The sequence below is a fragment of the Vulpes lagopus genome, chromosome 10 (genome assembly GCF_018345385.1).
Source record: "Vulpes lagopus strain Blue_001 chromosome 10, ASM1834538v1, whole genome shotgun sequence".
Classification (NCBI taxonomy): Eukaryota; Metazoa; Chordata; class Mammalia; order Carnivora; family Canidae; genus Vulpes; species Vulpes lagopus.
The window spans coordinates 11,373,309-11,394,828 of NC_054833.1; the positions used below are offsets into that span (position 1 = coordinate 11,373,309).

General features: G+C 38.6%; 1 protein-coding gene across 2 annotated transcripts in view; it reads left to right on the forward strand.

The window, feature by feature from the left end:
- DTNBP1 (dystrobrevin binding protein 1) overlaps nt 1–21,520 on the forward strand; it is a 128,790-nt gene that overhangs the window by 58,823 nt on the left and 48,447 nt on the right. For both annotated transcript variants that reach the window (XM_041770265.1, XM_041770266.1), the window contains one exon: nt 9,943–9,965. In XM_041770265.1, coding sequence (XP_041626199.1) covers nt 9,943–9,965 — 23 coding nt within the window. The remainder of the gene's footprint in view (nt 1–9,942; nt 9,966–21,520) is intronic.

Below are 21,520 nucleotides of genomic sequence, written 5' to 3' on the forward strand. Positions count from 1 at the left end.
TTTTCCTGAACTTTTTCTCCCAGTTGTACAAATGCAATTCTATATGTTGGAGCTTGTAAAGATGTTTTAAGAGAGATAATAAAAACTTAAATTTTATATTTGCAGTTGAGAGTGGTCAAGACTAAAAATACAGCAACCTTGAGAAAGGGTTTACTGAAATTCAGACAAATATGATTATCCTGGGTTTATGAAAAAAAAAAGGTAATCCTTTTTCTGATTGGTTGTAGCTTTTGCACTGTAACTTACAGAGTCTGTAATAACTTTCAGTGTTCTAGAATCAGTTTGCTAAATTCACAGTAATAATTTACATCTTATATGGCCCAGTACCACTTTGGAGTTTGTTATGTCTCCTCATCGGTTACTCTTTTTCAGAGATGTTTTCAAAAGTAGGAAACCGGTTATTTTAGTCTTCAGGTGATTGTGGCTAAAAGGGCCCTTTGCTTCTCTTACTTTTCTCGAGTTCTTGATGGATTATAGAGGTGGGACAAGCAGACACGTGCTTAGGAGCCTCCCCTATCTGCTCATTCTGTGGTCAGTGGCCAGAAAAATCAGGGCAAAGGCAGCAACCAGAAAGGGAGTGTTCCTCTTCTCTTCTGTACCCAAACCCTCTTGGGCTGTGCTCTCACATGGTTATATTGGCCCCATTTCTCTGTGATCTCTCTACCTGCCTTCTATCATTTCTAGTTTTCTTTCTGGCTCAGAGAATTGGCACTGCCGTCGTTTCAAAGGGCATTCAGTCATTAACTACTGGATTTCAAAGAGGTACATTCTCTTCCAAAGTGAGCAGTGTTTTCCTTATTCTCTGGAAGTTTCATGCCATGTTTTGTTTATGACAAACTCTTCTCCTTATGCTGATACCAGACAAGTGCATTACTGTCATATAAAATAACATATTACTTCAAGGAGGAGAAAATAGAACCTGATATTATAGCTCTCAAATATGAACTCAGATGAGAACTTATCATTTGATAGCAAGATTCTGTGCTTTTACATGGATTTAAAAAACAATGTATCCCCTAAAATTATAAACACTGGACTGACTTCAAGGAAAGTTAAAACACTATTTTACCTCATAAGCAAACTTTTAAAAAGATTTATTTATTCATTCAAATGAATGGACAAGATGCTTGGCATACTGGTTAAAGTATTAATAAAGAAGATTATATAAAGATTGTGTGACATGAAGATATTAATAGAGATACAACCCATGATGTACTTTGAATATTTTATTTGTATCTTTTTTTCCTTAGTTTCTTAGGAAGCCGCGTCCATTGACAAATCCTTATTAACCTGACTTATTAGAACTGTCCATTCTTGACTTCTACAACACTATCATCCCAAGTTTGCTTCTCTATCCTAGATTAGTTTTCAGTTTCAGGTGTTTAATGTTGGTATTCCCTGTTCTTGTTTATTGCCTCTTCCCATTCTGTATACCTTCCCCAGGTAGTCCCTCCAGCTCCTTGGTTCATCTACCATCTACGTGGTGACCGCAATCAAATCACTGTCTTCAGTTTAGATCTCTCTCTCTCTCTCTCTTTTTTTTTTTTTTTTTAAGATTTTATTTACTTATGAAAGAGAGAGAGGCACAGAGACACAGGCAGAGGGAGAAGCAGGCTCCATGCAGGGAGCCTGACGTGGGACTTAATCCTGGGTCTCCAGGATCAGGCCCCGGGCTGAAGGCGGTGCTAAACTGCTGAGCCACCTGAGCTGCCCTAGATCTCTCTTCTTGTCCACAGAATCAGCTGCCATCTGGACATCTCAACAGACATCTCAGGAGCAGCCTGTCCCAAATTATATTCCACTGAAGCACTTGACCTTTTCTTACCTCAACAAGGCATCGCCATCTACAGGTCTACCCACTGCACAGGCATGGGAGTTGTCATGATTTCTTTCCCCCTCTCCTGCCATCTTTCCTCAGTAGCCAGTCCAGTATTTCTTGAATCTGTTCTTGCCTTTCTGTTTTCGCTGATCCTTTCCAGCCCACATTTTGTGCAGCCTCAGGTATAGTGACAGGTTCCTCTTTAGTCTTCCTGTCTAAAATCGTGTCCCTCAGACCATTTATATTTCCATCATTTTTTTCTAATATACAGATTATACATACATACATTACATGTATGATACATGTAGTCATACAGATATGATTAAGACTTATCACCATCTTCAAGATAAAAACTAAGTTATGATGATTGTGTTAAGTAGGTAACAGGAGCATTTAATTAGCATTTACTATGTACCAGGCACTGTGCTTAAAAACTGTAGTCTGAATTAACTCAGAGAATTCTCATAATGATGAGGAGGTCTACTCTCCTTTTTATCAGCAAGGAAAATCAGACTATGGGAGTTGTAGAGCCAGGGAGTGGCAAAACTACACCAGACCAATGTCTCTCATGCTTTTAAGTCTGTTCATATTCTTTATATTAGCTCCACACAAAACTGTCCATACTCTGGGGTTGGATGCTGTGGAGTATGAAAACAATCTTGCTTCTCTCAGAGCTTTGATCACTTCAGCTCTCGTGACTGCTAATTATAAAAATGAGCAAGCAAGGCTTTTCTGTAGTGGTACCACGGGATCACAGATACGTTTGGACGTAGGATACATGATTTTCTTCCTTTAATCCACCTTCTACCTTATCAGCCATAGACTCCCTGTGCCTGTGGGGACATACAGTTTCAGGTGGTGTGGCATGGCTGTACAATGCCGAGAAACAACAGACCACTGCCTTGGCAATGATGGATGATAGATAGTTTGTTTAAGGAAACTGGAGGGCAGCCCCGGTGGCTCAGCCGTTTAGCGCCGCCTCCAGGCCAGGGCGTGATCCTGGAGACCGGGGATCGAGTCCCACGTGATCCTGGAGACCCAGGATCGAGTCCCACATCAGGCTCCCTGCATGAAGCCTGCTTCTCCCTCTGCCTGTGTCTCTGCCTCTCTCTTTCTCTCTCTGTGTCTCTAATAAATAAAATCTTTAAAAAAAAGTGTATAAAAAAAATAAGGAAACTGGATGGGCAATTTAAAAAATTGAATTAAAGAAATTAGTAATATGAAGGTATTAGAATTCTTGCACTTATTTTATAATTTAAAAATCAATTAGTTATCATGGGTTAGTCACTGAATACTTTTCAGTACATCCATGAGAATAAAGGTGTTTAACAGACTTTGAAACTGACAAGGTATTTTCAAGGGCATCCTGGGTCTTCACTTATTGTTCACATTAGTGATGGTGGCATTCGATTTTAGTTTCATGTTTCCTAAAAAGGAATGTGCTTTCATAGAGCTAAGTGGCTTTAGATGTTGCCCAACAATTTGGGAGTGTCTCTTTGACTATATATACACGTGACTTGTATCCAGTAGACTTGGTGGTTTACTTAGGTACTTTCTGGGGGGGCTGCAATATCTCAGGCCAGCCACGACTTGTATTTATGGAGGCTCTGTGCCCTTGAACTGCATTCTGGATGCCACAGATTGCACAGGCTTGGAGTCCGAGAGAGGCACAGATTTTATTCCCAGGCCTATCCCTTATTAACTGTGTAGCCTTTGATCCTCAAGCTCTGTTTTCTTCATTGTATATGTGTTACATAGTAAAAACTCAGTAAACATTCCTTATTCCTATCTCATCCTCCTTTATCCTGCTTCTTCAACCACCGCATCTCTCTTAAACTCCAATATATTTGCATGGAAAACAGTCCTAGGAAAGTAATTGTCTTGCAAGTTTTGGGGTAATTTAATCCATATGTAACTTAGTGCTGACACCAATCAGCTGATTTCCTAGACCTTCATTATCTTTTAGGGGGGCATTCTTTTTATTCCAAATATTTATTACCATATCATTCAGATTCTTTTCAACTTTAAATGCCAATATTCTGGGATCCTGTCATTTTATTACTTTTTAGGCCGTGCTTTCCCAAAGTAGATAAATAAATAAAATTGTGTTAATAGCATGGTGTATAAAGACTTCGTGCAGTTTTTACAATGAACTAGCTGCTTTTCAAGAGGTTTCGTTTTACAGGTAATGTTAAAAATATTCTGCAGCACATCCCCTGGGCAGGATCTATGTAAGGAATAAATAACAACAGGGATTTCTAATTCTTCCCAATCCACCCCAAACCCACCAAGCCTGTAAGGATACACATTTTCATGACTATAGGATGCTGAGAACAACAGACTTGATGATAATGAGTGGTAGGTGGGCCCTTTTGAAAGAGGTCTTGTGAGATCTTTCCTGTGAACAGGCCATCATGGTGACATTCTGTCTATCAGGCATAACAAAGGGACACCCTTCGAGTCTGTTCTAATCAAAAAGCACTGCTGAAAAAAAAATCCCCTAAATATTTTCAAATGTGAAGAAAAATGTTAGAGTTGACATTGTAGTTGGCATTTTGAATGTGGTAGCTTGCCACACAGAATTGTTGTGTTAGCTTTCTGTCATGGATTTGTCCTAGGGGATGCAGTTTAATATTTAGAGTGTGCTTCCATCTGTGAGATGATTGTATTTATGGAGATATTTATCCAGTGGTTCCAATCTGTTAAGTTTGCATCTGTGAGTCTGATTTAGTTGGTTTCTATACATATACAGATTTAATACATTTCCTGGATCATTCCACAGATTTATTAGTATGATGTTTTTGTTCTTTTTATTCTGCCCTTGTAACTCAACCCCTGTAGAGAAAATGATTAAATAGCACTTTCACCCTTTGGAAATATTATTAGATTTTGAGTCTGGTGTTATTTGTTGAATGTTTTAGTTTCAGGCTTCGTTATGCTGAATTTTGTAAAGGCATTTGCTGAACCGAGTAAATTTGAAAATATGGTAAAGCCTAAAAGAGTATTTCAGTTCTTTCCACTTATTTGATTGTAAGAAAATACAATTAAACCATGAAAAAGAAGAGACTCAAAATTTTGGAAATGAAAATGGCAAACAAGTTTTTATCAAATGAAATACTATGTGATCAGACTTTTTAATAAAGACTAAAGTTCTTTATGGGGATCCCTGGGTGGCGCAGCGGTTTAGCGCCTGCCTTTGGCCCAGGGCGCGATCCTGGAGACCCGGGATTGAGTCCCACGTCGGGCTCCCGGTGCATGGAGCCTGCTTCTCCCTCTGCCTGTGTCTCTGCCTCTCTCTCTCTCCCTCTCTCTGTATGACTATCATAAAAAAAAAAAAAAATTAAAAAAAAAAAAAGACTAAAGTTCTTTATAGTGACAGGAAGGGCTTTCTGGAAGAAGCACATCTTAGTCATTCCTTGATTTTCTGAATGTTGGTTGGGTCTGACTCTGCCCGTGTATGATCACGGTGGATGAGACATGATCTGTGCATGTCAGGAGCTCAGCAGTGTAATTGTAGAGGTGATGTCTGCGCAGAAATAACCACATCACAAGGCAAGCACATGAGGGTTTATAATAGTGATGGAGTTAAGCGTTACAGGAGTTTAGATGAGGGGAAACTGCCAGTTGAGTGTCAGGGATATCTTCATGGAAAAGATGAACTTGAAAATTGTTTTACACTGATCATTGTCATTTCCATTTCTAATAGGATCTGGAACATGACCAGAACTTAAAACACCTGCTGAACCTGTGCCTTTCATTTGGTTAGCTGAGAGTGACATAATGGTTAAGAGTAGAACATCTACCATGTCCTCAGGAAGTGCTACCCGTCATCCTTCAAAACTCAGTCCTGTCCTTGCTCCTCCAGAAAGCCTTTGTTACAAACCAAAGTGTCTGAGTTGCTCCCTCTTCTTTAGTCTTAGAGAAGCCTCACCCTATCATTGTCAGAGCATTCATTTGCAAGATCGATTTCTAATTGTCACTTTACTCCTCTGTCTCTCCTGCTGGAGTCCCTTGAGGTTAGGGGACATGCATATTCCACACCTAGCGTTATTCCTAGTGTGTAAGGCTCAGTAAATTTTTGTTAAATGAATGATTGGATACAACAAAGATTACATTCAGTATAAGAAAATGGATACAAGGTTGATAACAGTGATGATGGAGAGAAATGGATGAATTCAGGATATGTTTTGAGGTAGAAATGACAGGGTTTCTTGGTGTATTGGATATGAAGAATGAAGGAATGGATAAACCAAACTTGAGGAAGTTGGTAATGCTGTTAATTGACGTGCAGGGGACTGGAGGAAGAATAAGCTGTCTTGCAAATGCTGCTTGAGAAGCCTCCGCTGCTTGAGTAGAGCTATCAAACAGGCAGTTGCATGTGTGTGTTAGAGCTCAGAGAAGAGATCAAAATAGGAAATATAAATTGAGAAGGCAGCATATAGTTGGTATTTTAGGTTATGTAGCTGGATGAAATTGCTTTGTGAGAGAATGTAAGCAAAGGAGAGAGAGAGCGAGCCCCAAACCAGTCTTACCATGAGTGCTCCAGCCCAGTAGTCTGGAAGAGTTGGAGGGGCTAGCAAAAGAATCCAAGAAAGTAGGAAAAACTAGAGGAACTTTCTCAAGGAGTTGCCAGTTGGATCAAATGCTGCTGAGGGGGATCCCTGGGTGGCGCAGCAGTTTGGAGCCTGCCTTTGGCCCAGGGCGCGATCCTGGAGACCCGGGATCGAATCCCACGTCGGGCTCCCGGTGCATGGAGCCTGCTTCTCCCTCTGCCTGTGTGTCTGCCTCTTTCTCTCTCTGTGTGACTATCATAAATAAATAAATAAAAATAAAAAAAAATGCTGCTGAGGGATTCAGATGAAAAGTGAGAAGTGACTATTGCATTTGGCAACATGTGATTGTTGGTGACCTTGACTCTGCAGGGGTAGGGTCTGGAAGCCAAGTTGGAATCCCTTCCAGACTGCCTGGGAAGTCAGGAGTAGGAATCTGTAGGAGCTAGATTTTTAAGTAGCCTACGCAGGGGGTGGGCATCATGTCTTTCAGCATCACCAGATTATCTCATCAATTTCCATCCTGAACTCACGCACTGTTCCTCTTTCTGAGTGTTCTGTTATTAACAGACTAGCCTTCCTCCAGGGGTCCAGACTGGAACCTTCACAGTGAATGTACTCCTCTCTTTCCTCCGCTTATGCCCATGGGATCAGTTGCCAGGACTATCGAGAGTCTTCTCTGTGGCATTTTGCAAACTGGACTCCTGTTCATCGCCCTTGCCACTTATGTTGCTCTTCCCAGGCACTAATTAGCTCTTGTTCAAACTCCTCTGTAGTTTCCTGAGTACTCCTTGCTTTTATTCTCTCCCTTGTCAGTAGATCTATCCATCACAGCTAGAATGTTCTTCCTAAAGCACAGCTTTGCTCCTGCTGTTCTGCTAAAAATAAAACCAGATCCTTTTAGCCTGGCACTCAGAACCCTCTACCTTTTTAACCTTATCTCCCACACCTTTCTCTTCGTTCAGCCCACAGTTCTCAAGTGTTTGCTCTCTTGCCTCAATACATAACCTGCATCATCTGGCCTCCGTGCTTTCAGGCTCACTGTCGTGTCTGCTTGGCATGCCTGGCTATCTCTTCTCTTACGTCATGTGTACCTCCAGATGCTTATGACCCCTAATAAATGTGCAGTCCACCCTAGAAACTAGGGCTTTCAGTGCCACTGCTTTACTGTATCCATTCTCTCGAAGTTCCCTAACACTGATTTTCCTTTCAACCACAATTTTCCTTCCCTTCACTACCTCAGCCCATCTTCTTTTTTAGGAAGTGGGGACAGGAATGATTTCCTGTCAGGAAGGAAGTTTCTCAGAGATTTTATTAACAGTGTGGGTCATGATACTCTGTAAACAGAGGATGCAGACACCGAGTGCGTGGCGAGGCTTCTTCCTGTTTCCCGGTGGGCACCTTCCCACTGAGGTGACAGGGCAGCTTGGAGGTCGAGAGGTGAGCGTGCACCTCCTGATGAAAGGCAGCTTTCCTACATCAGGCAGCCACCTGGTGACAAAACAGACACTGGATGATTTGTCTGGCTTTTAGTTGTGGGGATTTAGGGGTGGGAGTGGGGCAAACGCCTCTGAAATTGTTACTCTCGAGTTCCAGCTTTTTAAAACACAAGGTGTCTTTTGGGAATTTTGCTAACTGTTACACATTCTTTTTTTTTTTTTAATTTTTTTTTTTTTTTTATGATAGTCACAGAGAGAGAGAGAGAGGGGCAGAGACATAGGCAGAGGGAGAAGCAGGCTCCATGCACGGGGAGCCCGACGTGGGATTCGATTCCGGGTCTCCAGGATCGCGCCCTGGGCCAAAGGCAGGCGCTAAACCACCGCGCCACCCAGGGATCCCAACTGTTACACATTCTAAAAGACAGGAAGCCAACCGCACTCTAGAGCTTCTAATCAGAAAAGAATCGCCCATTAGAATATGAAACAGAGGGCTCTATCTCTTTCACCCTTCTGGGGGCTTGGGGACTTGCTCACGTGAGGGCATCAGTAGGAAGCAAATGGAAGGTATCTTTGTAAGGTGTTCTCTTATGATCCATGTTGCCTCTCAGGTATTTCCAGTTTCACCCATTATTGGAGAATAAAGATTTAGGCATGTTTAACTTGTACCTAATTAATCTTTCAAGAATGAGGTGGAGACTGTTGGCTGAAGGGAAACAATTGCCTTTATTTTTATTTTTTTTTTTAAATATGGGATTGAAAATAACATTCTTTGTCTCAGTTAATGAACTACATTGCTGGAGCGTTGTAATGAGGAGTTGGTATTTCCAGAAAAGAGGAGTGAGGTGACCATCTGATTTTAGAGCCTTCCCTTGGCTGTGACAAGAGGATTACGTGTCTGGCCTTCCAGCGGGCAGCTTGCCCATCCCCTCCACCAGCTGTTAATTATAGTCAACTATTTTGGAACGTGAGGGGGTATTGTAATTAGTAGTGTGGAATACTGACTCTTGAATTCAAAATAGCCCTAGATCTTTAGTAAAACCTAGAGTGCAAATAAGAGATAAATGTCTCCTATTTTGAGTGGGATAACAAGCTTTTACTAAATAAATTGACCTCCTCAACATTACTTTTTATGAGTACTGATAATGAGGGGAAAATCAAGTTAGAAAATTAAGAAGGAAGACCTGAAAACAACTTGCTTTGACTTCTTTGTCAAAAATGTTTTGTTTTCTGATTGTTCATCTGTTTTCTGCTGCTCTACATTTCCCCCAGGAAACTGGGTATTTCAGGATCCTTAATTGACACTGACAAAATTACAAACCAGAGCATGTCCTGGAGGCTTGGCCCTTTTGTGTCAGGATGAGCTGTGGACCTCAGTCCTTTGATATGAGTTTCCTCTTTCACTTAAAAAAGGAAATAACTGTTTGTATTCTAGGTGATTTTTAACCAAAGATCTTAAAAATCTATTACTTAATGTTGAACAAATTGTTACGTGCTTTTATAAACTGATTCTTATATATACAGGATGGTTCGTTGCTGATATTAAAATGCTTTTTGGTTTTTTATAAGTGTTTCAATATTTTAATTGTTTAATTCTGGTAGAATTTTTTAAAAAACCATTAATAAAGTAATAGAAAAACTGAAAATAGTTTCTGTATACTAATTGTATTGGTAATTTCAGTAAAACATAAGTGAACATCCAGAAACACCACTCTGGGCTTTTAAAGTATATGCATTTTTATTATAATATAATCTAAGAGCACTTTCCATTGGGAATAGAGTATTTTAAAATTTGCATTTTCTTAACAGACAAAAAAAAAAAATCCCAGACCCTTAAATAGAATAACAAACCTGTGGTTGCCAGAGGGCAGAGGAGGGGGGGTGGGGGAAATAAAGGGGATGAAGACGTATAAATTTCTAGTTATAAAATAAATAAGTCATGGAGATGGAAAGTACTGCATAGGGAATATAGTCAATAATATTGTAATAATGTTGTTTGGTGACAGATGGTGATGACATTTATCATGATGAGCACTGAGCAATGTATAGAATTGTTGAATCGTGCACACCTGAATCTAATATAACACTGTATGTAATTATAACTCAAATAAATTTACATTTTCTCTTTTTTCTACAGGAAGGAACTCGAAACCTTCAAAGGTAATTTCATGTTTAATTCACTTTAAAGTAAATGATAGTTAATCAATGTCAGATGTTCTTCTCTCAATGATGAACTCATTCCTTTTTCTTTAAATCAGTTTACAGCAAAAAAAAAAAAGTTTGCTTAGTACTGTTTTTGTAAGTTTTATTTAATCAAGTGCTTTTGATAGCCTCAGTGTAACACATACACTGAGAGTTTCTGCTGATGAACATTATGAGTATGTTAGGGTGGCATAGTCCTAACTTTGAGGTTGTTGCGAATCCTAGTTTGAGAAGATTCTGGTTTCTCTTGTGCAAAGGCTGGGCCACATGGAGAGGACATGGTGACCAAGATAGAGATGTAACCCTGCAGTTGAGCCAGTGGTCACCTGAACTTCCAGAAGGTGTTCAGTGCTGGGTCCTGTCCTGCCACTGTGTTGTAACTTTGGAAAAGTCTCTTGCCTTTTCAGGCTCCATCTCTCCATCTATAACATGAGAAGCATTGTAAACTATATTCTGAGATCTCAAAGCACCCCACATTGCCTATTCATTTTAGGGAACTTCTGAAGGTGAGGCACTAGAAAAATAACTCGGGGTCATGCTGACCCTTATTGGCCATGGAGAAGCACTAGTGAAAAATAGAGAAAACCACAGACTTCCAGCAGTTCAAAGCCCGTCCAGCATGCTAGTTTTCAATTACTGATGAGCAATTAGCTAGTGAAGTCACTGTTCTCAGACTCATTTCAGTAACTAGGAAGGCTTTGAATTATTGCCTTTTATATTACACATTAAACTAGTTTTATGCTTCTTGTATTTCACATACAAGCTAGTATTGAGTAAGATTTACTGAGTAAAGATTTTCCAGTTTATCGTTTACAGTTGAATTGTTTAAGTGTATGGTCTCTTTGGATGTTTTAGAAAGATGACTAACCTAGATAAAAGGTATAAAGGCTATTCCTGCTGTGACTCTAATTGAACAGACTTATTTTGGCTGGATTTCTGTTTTAGTGACTACAGTTACAGTAAATGAGTGAGTTCGTGGCCAGTTTGTTGAGGGTAATGTTAAGTGATCACGTGATATAATGTGTTATTATTCCTGATCAATTTGTGCACCAGTATTCATGTACATTGTTTTCTGTCAGTGGTCGAAAGTAAGATTTGAAATGCTCATCCTGTTCTTTCCCCTCATTCTTTCTTTTCATTGGCTAGCAGCATCTTATATAACATTAGGAGAAGAAAAAAAGCAATCAAGTTAATACTGAGAGACAGGCAGGGACACAGATGATGCAAAATGTCAACTTCACTTCCATCTCAGTACTGAGGCCTTTTTTTTTTTTTCTTATTCTTTTTTCTTTTTTTTTGTATGACAGTATTCACAGCAAAAGAAAAGTTCAGCCATTTGCAAAAGGTTAGGTAGTGTTACATATTACCCAAGAGAATAATTCAATTTATGCCAACATATCTAATTTATACACACATGCCTAATTATGGTACAGCGTGTAACAACCCACCCATAGGCCAAGTAGAGCTCTCAAATTTGAACAAATTCTAAATTATTGCATCATATCAAAATTTTTAGTGCCAATATTCATTAAAAATTTTTTCCTCTTGAGTGTTTTGCTGATATTTCAAAAGTGTGAGTAGTAGCACATAATAGAGAACTCTTATGTGTAACTCTTCCTCTTCTTCATGAAGGAAAAAGGAAAGAAAGAAATCCTACAAATTGTAACAGTTTTTTACTGTTTGAAAGTTATCTTTGGTTTTCTCTTATAGATTACAGGAAAGCAAAAGATGTTATATCATCTAATTGTTTTAACTTAATTTTAAAAATATTCCACATATAAATCTAAAAATCACTCTTAAGATTTTTAAAATATAAGTCTAGAAATATGGTTGCCACTGGATTGGATATTGTTCTTACTTCCTTAATTCCTTACTTAACATTTAACATGGCTTTACTATGCAGACTCGTTCTTCTACCTTCACTTAAGTGCCTCACCAAATTAACTATCATTTTCATAAAATGTACTGACTGATACCCAGAGCATGCTAAGAACCCACGGCTGATAGGCTACTCACCAATACATCCAAATCCTTTGATTTCCCCTAGTTGCATTGAATGCTTATCCAGGGTGAGTTGTTTGCTCTTGGACACATTTATACTTAAACTTGTTATTATAATCTGCAGTTTAATTTAATATCAGAGAAAACAGTGAAACTTAAGTATTAATGAGAACTGCTTGTAAGAAAATTGAGTTGACAGCTTTGGAAGATTTGGTATATGTAAATAGATTCTAAAAATTGCTGCAAAACTTAAAATTTGGAATTAGAAAAGAATTGGGGAAAAATGATAAAAATCCTGAAAAGTTCTGTACATGGATTGTTTCACACATTTTAAATTCCTGTTCTGCTTTTAAAAATAGACTGGAAATTTTATTCATTCTAGAATGGGTAGCTTATGCAAGAATTTTCAGTGGACTTAATGCTAAAAAAGTTCATGAATAAAAGTATGGTTATATTTTATATTAAAGTGTATATGTGTTTTTAATGGATTCCTATATTAAGTGCTTTTTAAAAAATTAAAAGGATGCCTGGGTGGCTCAGTGGTTGAGCATCTGCCTTCAGCTCAGGTCGTGATCGCGGGGTCCTGGGATTGAATCCCATCTTAGGCTCCCCATGGGGAGCCTGCTTCTCCCTCTGCCTTTGTCTCTGCCTCTGTTTGTATTTCATCAATCAATAAATAAAGTCTTAAACAAAAATTAAATGCTGGGGGACCTGGGTGGTGCAATCAGTTAAGTATCTGATTCTTGGTTTTGGCTCAGGTTGTGATCTCAGGGTCATGAGTTTGAGCCCCACGTTGGACTCTGTGGTCAGTGTGGAGTCTGCTTGAGATTCTTTCTCCCTCTCCTTCTCTCCCTCCCACTCTGCTCTCTTTCTCTCTCTCTTAAATACATAAACAAATATTTTAAAAAATTAAGTGACCGACATGGGATCCAACTGTATTATATAAGAGGATGTCTCTTATAACTTCCTTAATGTAAAATTACCCAGCCATGTTAGAAATGTGACTGACCATGTGAAGACATGCCAGGATTTAGGAGTTATCTATCACAGTTGTGTAAAAGCAGCTAAGGCCAGCCTGATATGATGTGATTGTAATTATGGCTTAGCTCTGAAAGGCAAAGCCAATGAAGGACATCGGACCAGAGTCAAATGGAAGACCAAGACAATTTAGTGATAAGGAAGGACAGATGGGAGAAAATTTAAAGGAGTAGTTATCAGTGATAAAAGTAATGCTCAGAAGTTGAGCAGAATGGGGAAATCCCATTGGATTTGACATGAATAGATTGTCAAATTGGTGATCAGAAAGAGCTATTTGTAAAGGGAGAATCCAGATTGCAAATCAGAAGTGTATGAAAAATTAGCATACAGGGATGCCTGAGTGTCTCAGCAGTTGAGCATCTGCCTTTGGCTCAGGGCGTGATCTCGGGATCCAGGATCGAGTCCCGCGTTGGGCTCCCTGTGGGGAGCCTGCTTCTCCCTCTGCCTGTGTCTCTGCCTCTCTCTCTCTGTGTATCTCATGAATGAATAAATAAATCTTGAAAGAAAGAAAGAAAGAAAGAAAGAAAGAAAGAAAGAAAGAAAGAAAGAAAGAAAGAAAGAAAGAAAGAAAGAAAGAAAGAAAGAAAGAAAGAAAGAAAGAAAGAAAAAGAAATTAGCATGCAAAGGTGATGTGAACTCAGTATTTTTTCATGAATGAAAGGAAAGAAAGGAAAAAGTAACTTGAGATAGAATCAGGGTCAAGATCAGGTGAAAGGGTGAAATTGAGGATATTAACAAGTTGAGTAAGATCCTGGAGAAGATGGAAAGCAGTGTTATCCAGATGGATTATCCTTGGAAAGGATCCAGGGACATCTCTTTCCCTGAAATCTTAGAGAAGGGAAGATGCCTGGTAATACGGGAAAAAGTTGACATTGAGGGAAGAAACAATTTTTTTGAGAATCCATTTAGAATAAGATGGTCTGAATTTTTCAGGGCTGGGCTCAGAAGTAGAAATAAAAACTGAAACAAATATGCTTTAGTTAACACAGAGTTGGGAATTGGGAGGATGCTTAGAGTGGATCAGCAGTTTGGTCATCTTGGAAGCTAATGAGAGCATGGTTAAAATGCCTGGCCATGGAATTCAGGCTGGCAGGGAAGAGGCCCGACTAGACCAGTAAAATAAACAAGATAGGAGGCATGGGGGATGGTGTGTTACCGTAAAGATGGAGAACACGTGGTTGAGGTAGATCTTGTGGTCAAAGAAGGAATTTCAGTTTGAGATCTTAGAGGTGGAACAGTTCCCAATGGTGACGATGGCTAAATTTGAGTAAAAATAGAGGTTATCTGAATCAGAGAGTTCTGACACCATTGGAAGTCTCACTTGTTTGGATGACTATTGGATATGAACTATACATACTTCTGGCTTGGCGGCCCTTAGCATGCTATAAATCTGGATGTATGATAGATGGTAAACTTAGGTAGAGTTTGTTGACTCAAGACTTGGCTTAAGTCTTCAGCTGCCATTTGGCAGTACTTAAGGGATGGAGACTCAGGTAGGATCGTATAACTGCCCTCTGTCTTCAAGAAGCCAGAGCCCTGGGTAAAGCTTGTAGGATAAAAAGGCCAATACATACATTTGATATAATGTAAAATATATTATAAGAGAAATAAGCACAGTAAGGCAGGAATAATGGACTATTTAGAGAGAGCCAGTGGCAGTTGAGCTGGATCTAAATGAAGAGTGCTTACCAGGTCTAAAAGGGCAATAAGGACATTCCAAAAAGAGGAAAGAACAATTACAAAGATTCAGAGATATTTATTTTGAGAATACAAGTTAAGATTTAACTTCTTGTTCAACGAGGGAACTACAAATAATTTGCTAAAGCATATGGTGTGTGGGGCTGAAGTAGTGAGGGATGCAGTTGAGATGTAGGCAGGGAACTAATGATACACAGCCTCAAATGTCACACAAAGGAGTTTAGACTTTTTCTTTTGGGCCAGTGATCTCCAAGGAGGGATTGATTCTGCAGAATGACAGGAGTGGATAAGAAAACTGGAGCTTCCATTTGTTTCTTTTTTATGTCATCCTTTTAAATTTCAGTTTTGGAAAAAAAATTGAATTTTTATGTAGATTACATAATAAACTGTCACAAGAATTCATGTATATGATATATAAATATACAAATTTGGGTTACATGTTAAAGGTTTTTAACTCATGGTGGAGGTACCTGGTAAGGGAGTGTAGAGGAGGGCACGCTTGTAGCTGGTGGACACAGGTTATAGGAGTAGGAGAACACAAAGGGTCTTCATTAGGGTTGTAGAGTCAGATTTGCATTTTTTTTAATTTTTAATTTTTCAAAAGATTTTATTTATTCAAGAGAGACACAGAGAGAGGCAGAGACATAGGCAGAGGGTGAAACAGGCTCCACCCAGGGAGCCCAATGTGGGACTCGATCCCGGGACCCCAGGATTACGCCGTGGGCCGAAGCAGGCACTCAACTGAAGATTTAAATTGAAGGCAGTGATAGATTAGAGAGAAAGATACAGGAGCAAGGCTTTTATAACACGTGGGGTTTGTCTTCGACTTCTGGCTAGGACGTTTGCATAGGTTGTTTTGTTTTTTTTTTTTTCTCCACCAAGAAATGTGATATAGGTCAAAGCAGATTTGGGAGGGAATGGTAGTGAATTCGGCTGTTTTTTGGGAGGGAAGTGATGATAAAAAGTATCAGTTCTACAGGCAAGTTGCCCATAAGCTCACAAAAGTTTTCTGGTATCCAATAGATTAAGAAATGATTTTTGAAAACAATTTTATTGAGTCTGGATTTGTATACAATAAGGTTCATTCACCTTAAGTGTACAATCCAGTGATTTTTACTAAATTGATAGAATTGTACAGCCATCACCAAATCGAGTTTTACAGCATTTCCATCACACACAGTGATTCCTTTCTGCCGGTTTGTATTCAGTACTTGGCTTACCTCCTCAGTCCCAGGGCCATCAGTAATCAGTGTGTGTCTCTGTCAGTTGACCTTTTCCGGACATTTCATATAAATGCAGTCATACAATTTGTAGTCTTCTTGCATCTGGATTCTTTCACTTAGTTTAAAATTTTTGAGCTTCATCATGTTGTAATATTATTCTTTTTTAATGACTATCTTTTCCCCCATTGATTGCTTTGGTACATTTGCAGGAAAACAGTGGCCATAAATGTAAGAATTTATTTCTGGATTCTCCATTTTGTCCTTTTTGCCGGTACCACACTACCTTGATTACTGTAGCTTTGTGGTAAGTTTTGAAATTGGGAAGCATAAGATTTGCAACTTTGAACTTTTAAAAAATTGTTTAGGCTATTTTAGGTCAAAGTTCCATCTAAATTTTAGGATCATTTTGTCAGTTTCTTTTAAAAAAGGGTGCTGGGATTTGAATAGGGATTGTGTTGAATTTTTAGGTCAATTTGGTGAGAATTGTGGTCTTAATATTGGGTCTTCCAATCCAGGAACACGAACTGTGTCCCTATTTCTTTAGATTTTTTCCAATTCTTTTCTCAGCAGTGTTTTATTTTCCATATGTAAGTCTTGGGCTTTGTTAAATACAGCCCTAAATATTTGATTCTTGTTGAGTGAATTCTGTCCTGATCATATTAAATTTGAGGTGTCTTTGAGACATTACAGGTAGAAGTGTCCACTGTGCCATTGGACCTTAGGAGAAAGATCTGAGCTATATTTAAGAGTAGTCAGCCATAGGTGGGAGAGGAAGGCTTGGGTTTGGATGAAGTTGCTCACAGAGAAAAGCAGAATCCAGAAAAAGATGACCATGGATAGAAATCTAGGAAGCACTACCACTCACTGCATAGGCATAAGAAGAGGACTTCAGTTGACCCTTGGACAGCACAGGTGATAGGGGTGCTGACCCCCTGCAGGCTTGAACATCTGTGGAAAACTTTCAACTCCCCCCAAAACGTAACTACTGATAGCCTACTGTTGACCAGAAGCCTTACCAATAGCATAAATAGGCGATTAATACATACTTTGTAGGGTATGTGTATTATATATTGCTAAAGTAAGCTAGACAAAAGAAAATATTAAGAAAGTTATAAGGAAAATACATTTATAGTACTGTGCTAGAGTTATTGAAAAAAATCCACGCATAAGTGGATCCATGCCACTTCAAACCCATGTGGTTCAAGGGTCAGCTATAGTTGCTTATACTAGAGGCTGAGGACAGTCAGCCACAGACCTGAGGAGAAGACTGAACAGAGCATTTCCAGGAAACGTCAAGAAGTCGCATTGTACTGTCGCGGAGAGAGCGCAGAGAAAAGGGTCACTTGATACGGCCATTGGAAACTGGTTGGTGATGTTACTGGGAACTCTGTCAGCAGCAGCATGGGCCTTCCTATGTGAGGGCGGGAGTGGAAACTGGGCGGTGGAGGATCAGGGAACGCAGGAATGCTGTGCCTTGCTCACTGCTGTCACCTGGCACATGGCTTGGCACATTGGTAGCTACTGAATACCTGAATGAGTGAGAAGTAAATATGGTGCTTTCAAAAGTGAAAGCTCAGGAGGAAAGAAGAGAGGGTAGAGGAGAGGGTTAGGTTCAAAGGAGGAACCCTTTTTTAATTTGTGAGAAACTTGAATCTATGTGTATGAAAAAGGAAAAGAGGCTGGAGAGAGAGGGGGCTGCAGAGCTGTGACTCAAGCAGACCTGAGGGAGTGGGCTTCAGAGCATACGATTCTGAGGCAGGAAAAGACTGTTGGCAAGTGTTTGTCACTATTGGAATTGTGATGATTTAAGATACTTATTAAAAACACACAGCACAGTCTAAGCCACTGTTTAGTGTTGCTGAATTTGAAGGAAGCTTTAGGCTAAATTTATGTTAAAAATGAAGTGGGGGAAATTTAAAGTTACATGATATTTATGAAATGAACTATATTCTTAATCTTCATTTTTTTTTACTTTCCGATAGAGAGGTTTCTACTCTCTTTTGGTGTGTCATAAACACATCTTTGTGTCTAAGTGACAAAATCACAGGAATTTAGTATATTTTCACCCTCCACCCCCATTTTGAGCAGCATTTGGTATGGCCCCAGATCTGTGCATACATCTTTGCACACCAGAGCCCTGAGAGCTTGCATTTGGCTTTTATAGAGGCAGTAGATTCCGATACATGTCTGCTTAAACCATCAGCAGAAAACTAACAGGCTTCATACAGGCTCTTTGGAAAAACCTGCTTCTGGCTTCAGCCTTACTCCCTTTGTTCTACATCTCAGAAGATGCACATCAGGGGAGCTGCCTGGTAACTGGAGCTTTCACTTGACCAGCACTGAGCTTCTGTTTACTTGTTCACTTTTCACATCCATGTCATCTCCAGGACTCACCGAAAATAGTCAGAGGAATCCCTGTAGGTGGAACTTTATTATGTTTTTCCTTCACTGCTTTTCTTTATAATTTTTACCTCCATGCTTGAGTACATTGCAGTGTTTGCATGGTATACAGATGATATATTATTAAAAAGCAGAAATTAAATTTCAGTTTGATTTGAATCTTCAAGCAGTACATGCTAATGAAAGCGTTATTAGTTTCTTTATATTACCAAGTAATAATTACCAAACTAATACCTAAAACAAATAAATAAAAAAATGTTGCATGGAAATCTAGGACTTTGGATTTTAGAATATTGTGTCTCATCATCCATCAGGCGAAATGCACCAGACAGTCATCTAAATGGGGCAGCGTTTGTATTAAAAGATAAATATAAAATTCCAGGAAAGTAATGCCAGCTATTAGAATAATGAGTCCAGTTCTTATGGTACAGCTCCATAAAACTAATTCAGCATCCCTTGCTTCTAGTATGTTCATTTTCCAAGAAGCAGTTAATATAGTTAAATATGTGGGCCATAGCCAACTATGTAAAGTTAAAATTCATCCCATGCTACTATATAGATTTATCTAAAATGGCTGATTTTCCAAATGGATTTTGAAAATGTCATAATACTTCATACAGATTTTAAAAATTTGTATCATTTTCCTGATTATACAGAACTTCAGCGCACCTTGTACCACTTGTTGGCTAGAGGCCATGGTTTTAGTGATGTCTATAGGTGGCATTTTTATAAATATATATACAAAGATATTAAACTTGTGGAGTTTACTCTAAAAAATTCTACCTTAAAATTAATTGGTGGCTTTTTTTGATTGAGAAATCTATCCATGGAGAAAACCGACTAATTTTTAATAATTCTTGCATTTTTTAAAACTCCAAAATTATGGCTTTTAGGTGGCACCTCTTACGCCATGTTAATATATCATGCCTTGTCAGACAGCAGCCCACTTGTTTTCAAGGGGACAAAAATAAAAGAAGTATGTTTTGTCCCAGATATCTTACTCTATCATGAATTTTATATTTTTAGATTACAAATAAGGTACATCAGACTTGAGTTAAATGGAAAGTCCTTTCTTTTTCTCCCTCTCTCCTGTCCATGTTGTGTGCAGTATACCAAAACCCTTCAGGCTTTTTCAGCTTGGATAGAAATATTAACTGAAGCAAAATGGTAGCTCAAGAATTCATTATAAAATTGGAGCATTCATGGAATGAAATTCTAACGAGGTATTACCACATTCTTGTTTGTTATTTAACTGTTTAGGAATAAACTGGTAGGAAGGGGGGAAGTGAGAACTTTAGTGTTTATTTTTAAAGTATTTATTTATACAGACTCTGTAATAAATGGCATTTTCTTCCCTGAGTCATACTATCTTAATATAGTGGTTTTAAGAGTAAAGCTTTGAATATAGATATAATCTGGTGTTTAATTTTAAAACTTCAAATTATTCATTTAAGAAATTACTCTCTGAAAATCTTGACTTGTTGATGAATACTGGCAAGATTTTTAAGTATCTGCTCTTCCTTTTTTTCCCCCAAAACGTCAGTATGTTGAAATGTATAATCATTTTTAAAAACCAGGTTTATACCCTGTAACTTAGTATTTAAATAAAGTTACTATCTATGTCCTGTAGTTCAGAAATATTTATATCCTGTCTGCTAATTTTGGTTCTTAGTTTATTTTTTAAGACCTAGTTGATTCTTTATTGTAATCCCTTATCGTAAACTGCTGTACTGTGGCATAACCTAGGACTCTCGAAGATGATGTTTATATTCAAGGGGAACTGGAGTTCTAATAGCTTGTTTGAGTATTAAACTACACAAAAGTAGAGCCTTGAGTTTAGGTTGTGATGCTTAAATGTTACCTTTCTTAAATGTTACTTATACTGATTATATACCACTGTTATATAACCAATAATTATAGCAATAGTGTATTTTAGAACTGCATCAGGACAACTTTTTGTTGTATATCACATATGCTTGGTATCATGAATGACTACAGCTGTTCTGTTTCATTACCTTTCTACTGGAACACAGTATAAACTTGACAGCAAAAATTACACCTTTCAGAGAAGTAAATTCCAGTACCACACACAAAAAAAAGAGTTCTATGAAAATGTTACCTGTCAGGCTCAAAAAGAGATTTTACATGGAGCTGCATGATTCCATGTCAGTTTTTTGGAGGTTTGTGCCAAAAAACAATGCGTAGGCTCTTGTAGTAGAAACTGTTTCAAGGGATCCCTGGGTGGCGCAGCGGTTTGGCGCCTGCCTTTGGCCCAGGGCGCGATCCTGGAGACCCGGGATCAAATCCCACGTCAGGCTCCCACTGCATGGAGCCTGCTTCTCCCTCTGCCTGTGTCTCTGCCTCTCTCTCTCTCTCTCTACGTCAGGCTCCCACTGCATGGAGCCTGCTTCTCCCTCTGCCTGTGTCTCTGCCTCTCTCTCTGTATGACTATCAAAAATAAATTAAAAAAAAAAAAAAAAAAAAGAAACTGTTTCAAGTACCTTCTCAGAAGACTGGTAGCTGCCTAGTGTGACTTTTATAGACTTCGGGGCAGGGGAGAAGTCAGATGGCCCTCAGAGCCCTAAGGTTGTAATAAATAATAAATTAATAAATAAATAATAAATAAGCTCTAATAAATAAATAATTTATTTTAAATTAAAAAATCTCTCCTCCTTAGATATTCATCTGGCTTTTCTTGGGCAGATGTACCCATCCCATGAATAAAAGTCTATGAAATTTGGTCAGTGTGACTACTACATTGGGGAATAAAAGTGTTTACCCTAAGATAAAGGAAGTAACTTCAGAAACACTGTAACAATACCAAGGTGCTCACTTCACATTTCTCTTGTTCTGAAGGATGGAAGCCTAAGGATAAGAGAACAAAGAGGAGCCTAAGGTCCATTGGCAGGCTGGGTGCTCACTTTCAAGTCTCTAATTATAGTCTGGAAAACTATGAAAGAAGTAGATACAATGAAATTAAATGTCAGAAACTTACTAGGTGAGATTCACTCATAGTTCTGTTTACATTTAGTTTTAATTGAAAGTAAAAGCACTTGTAATGAAAATTGTCTCAGTAATTTCAAAAAATGGAAAAAAAAAAAGGAAATAGTATTTGAATATATGAGCCTGACATCAGAATTTGTTATGTTTTCA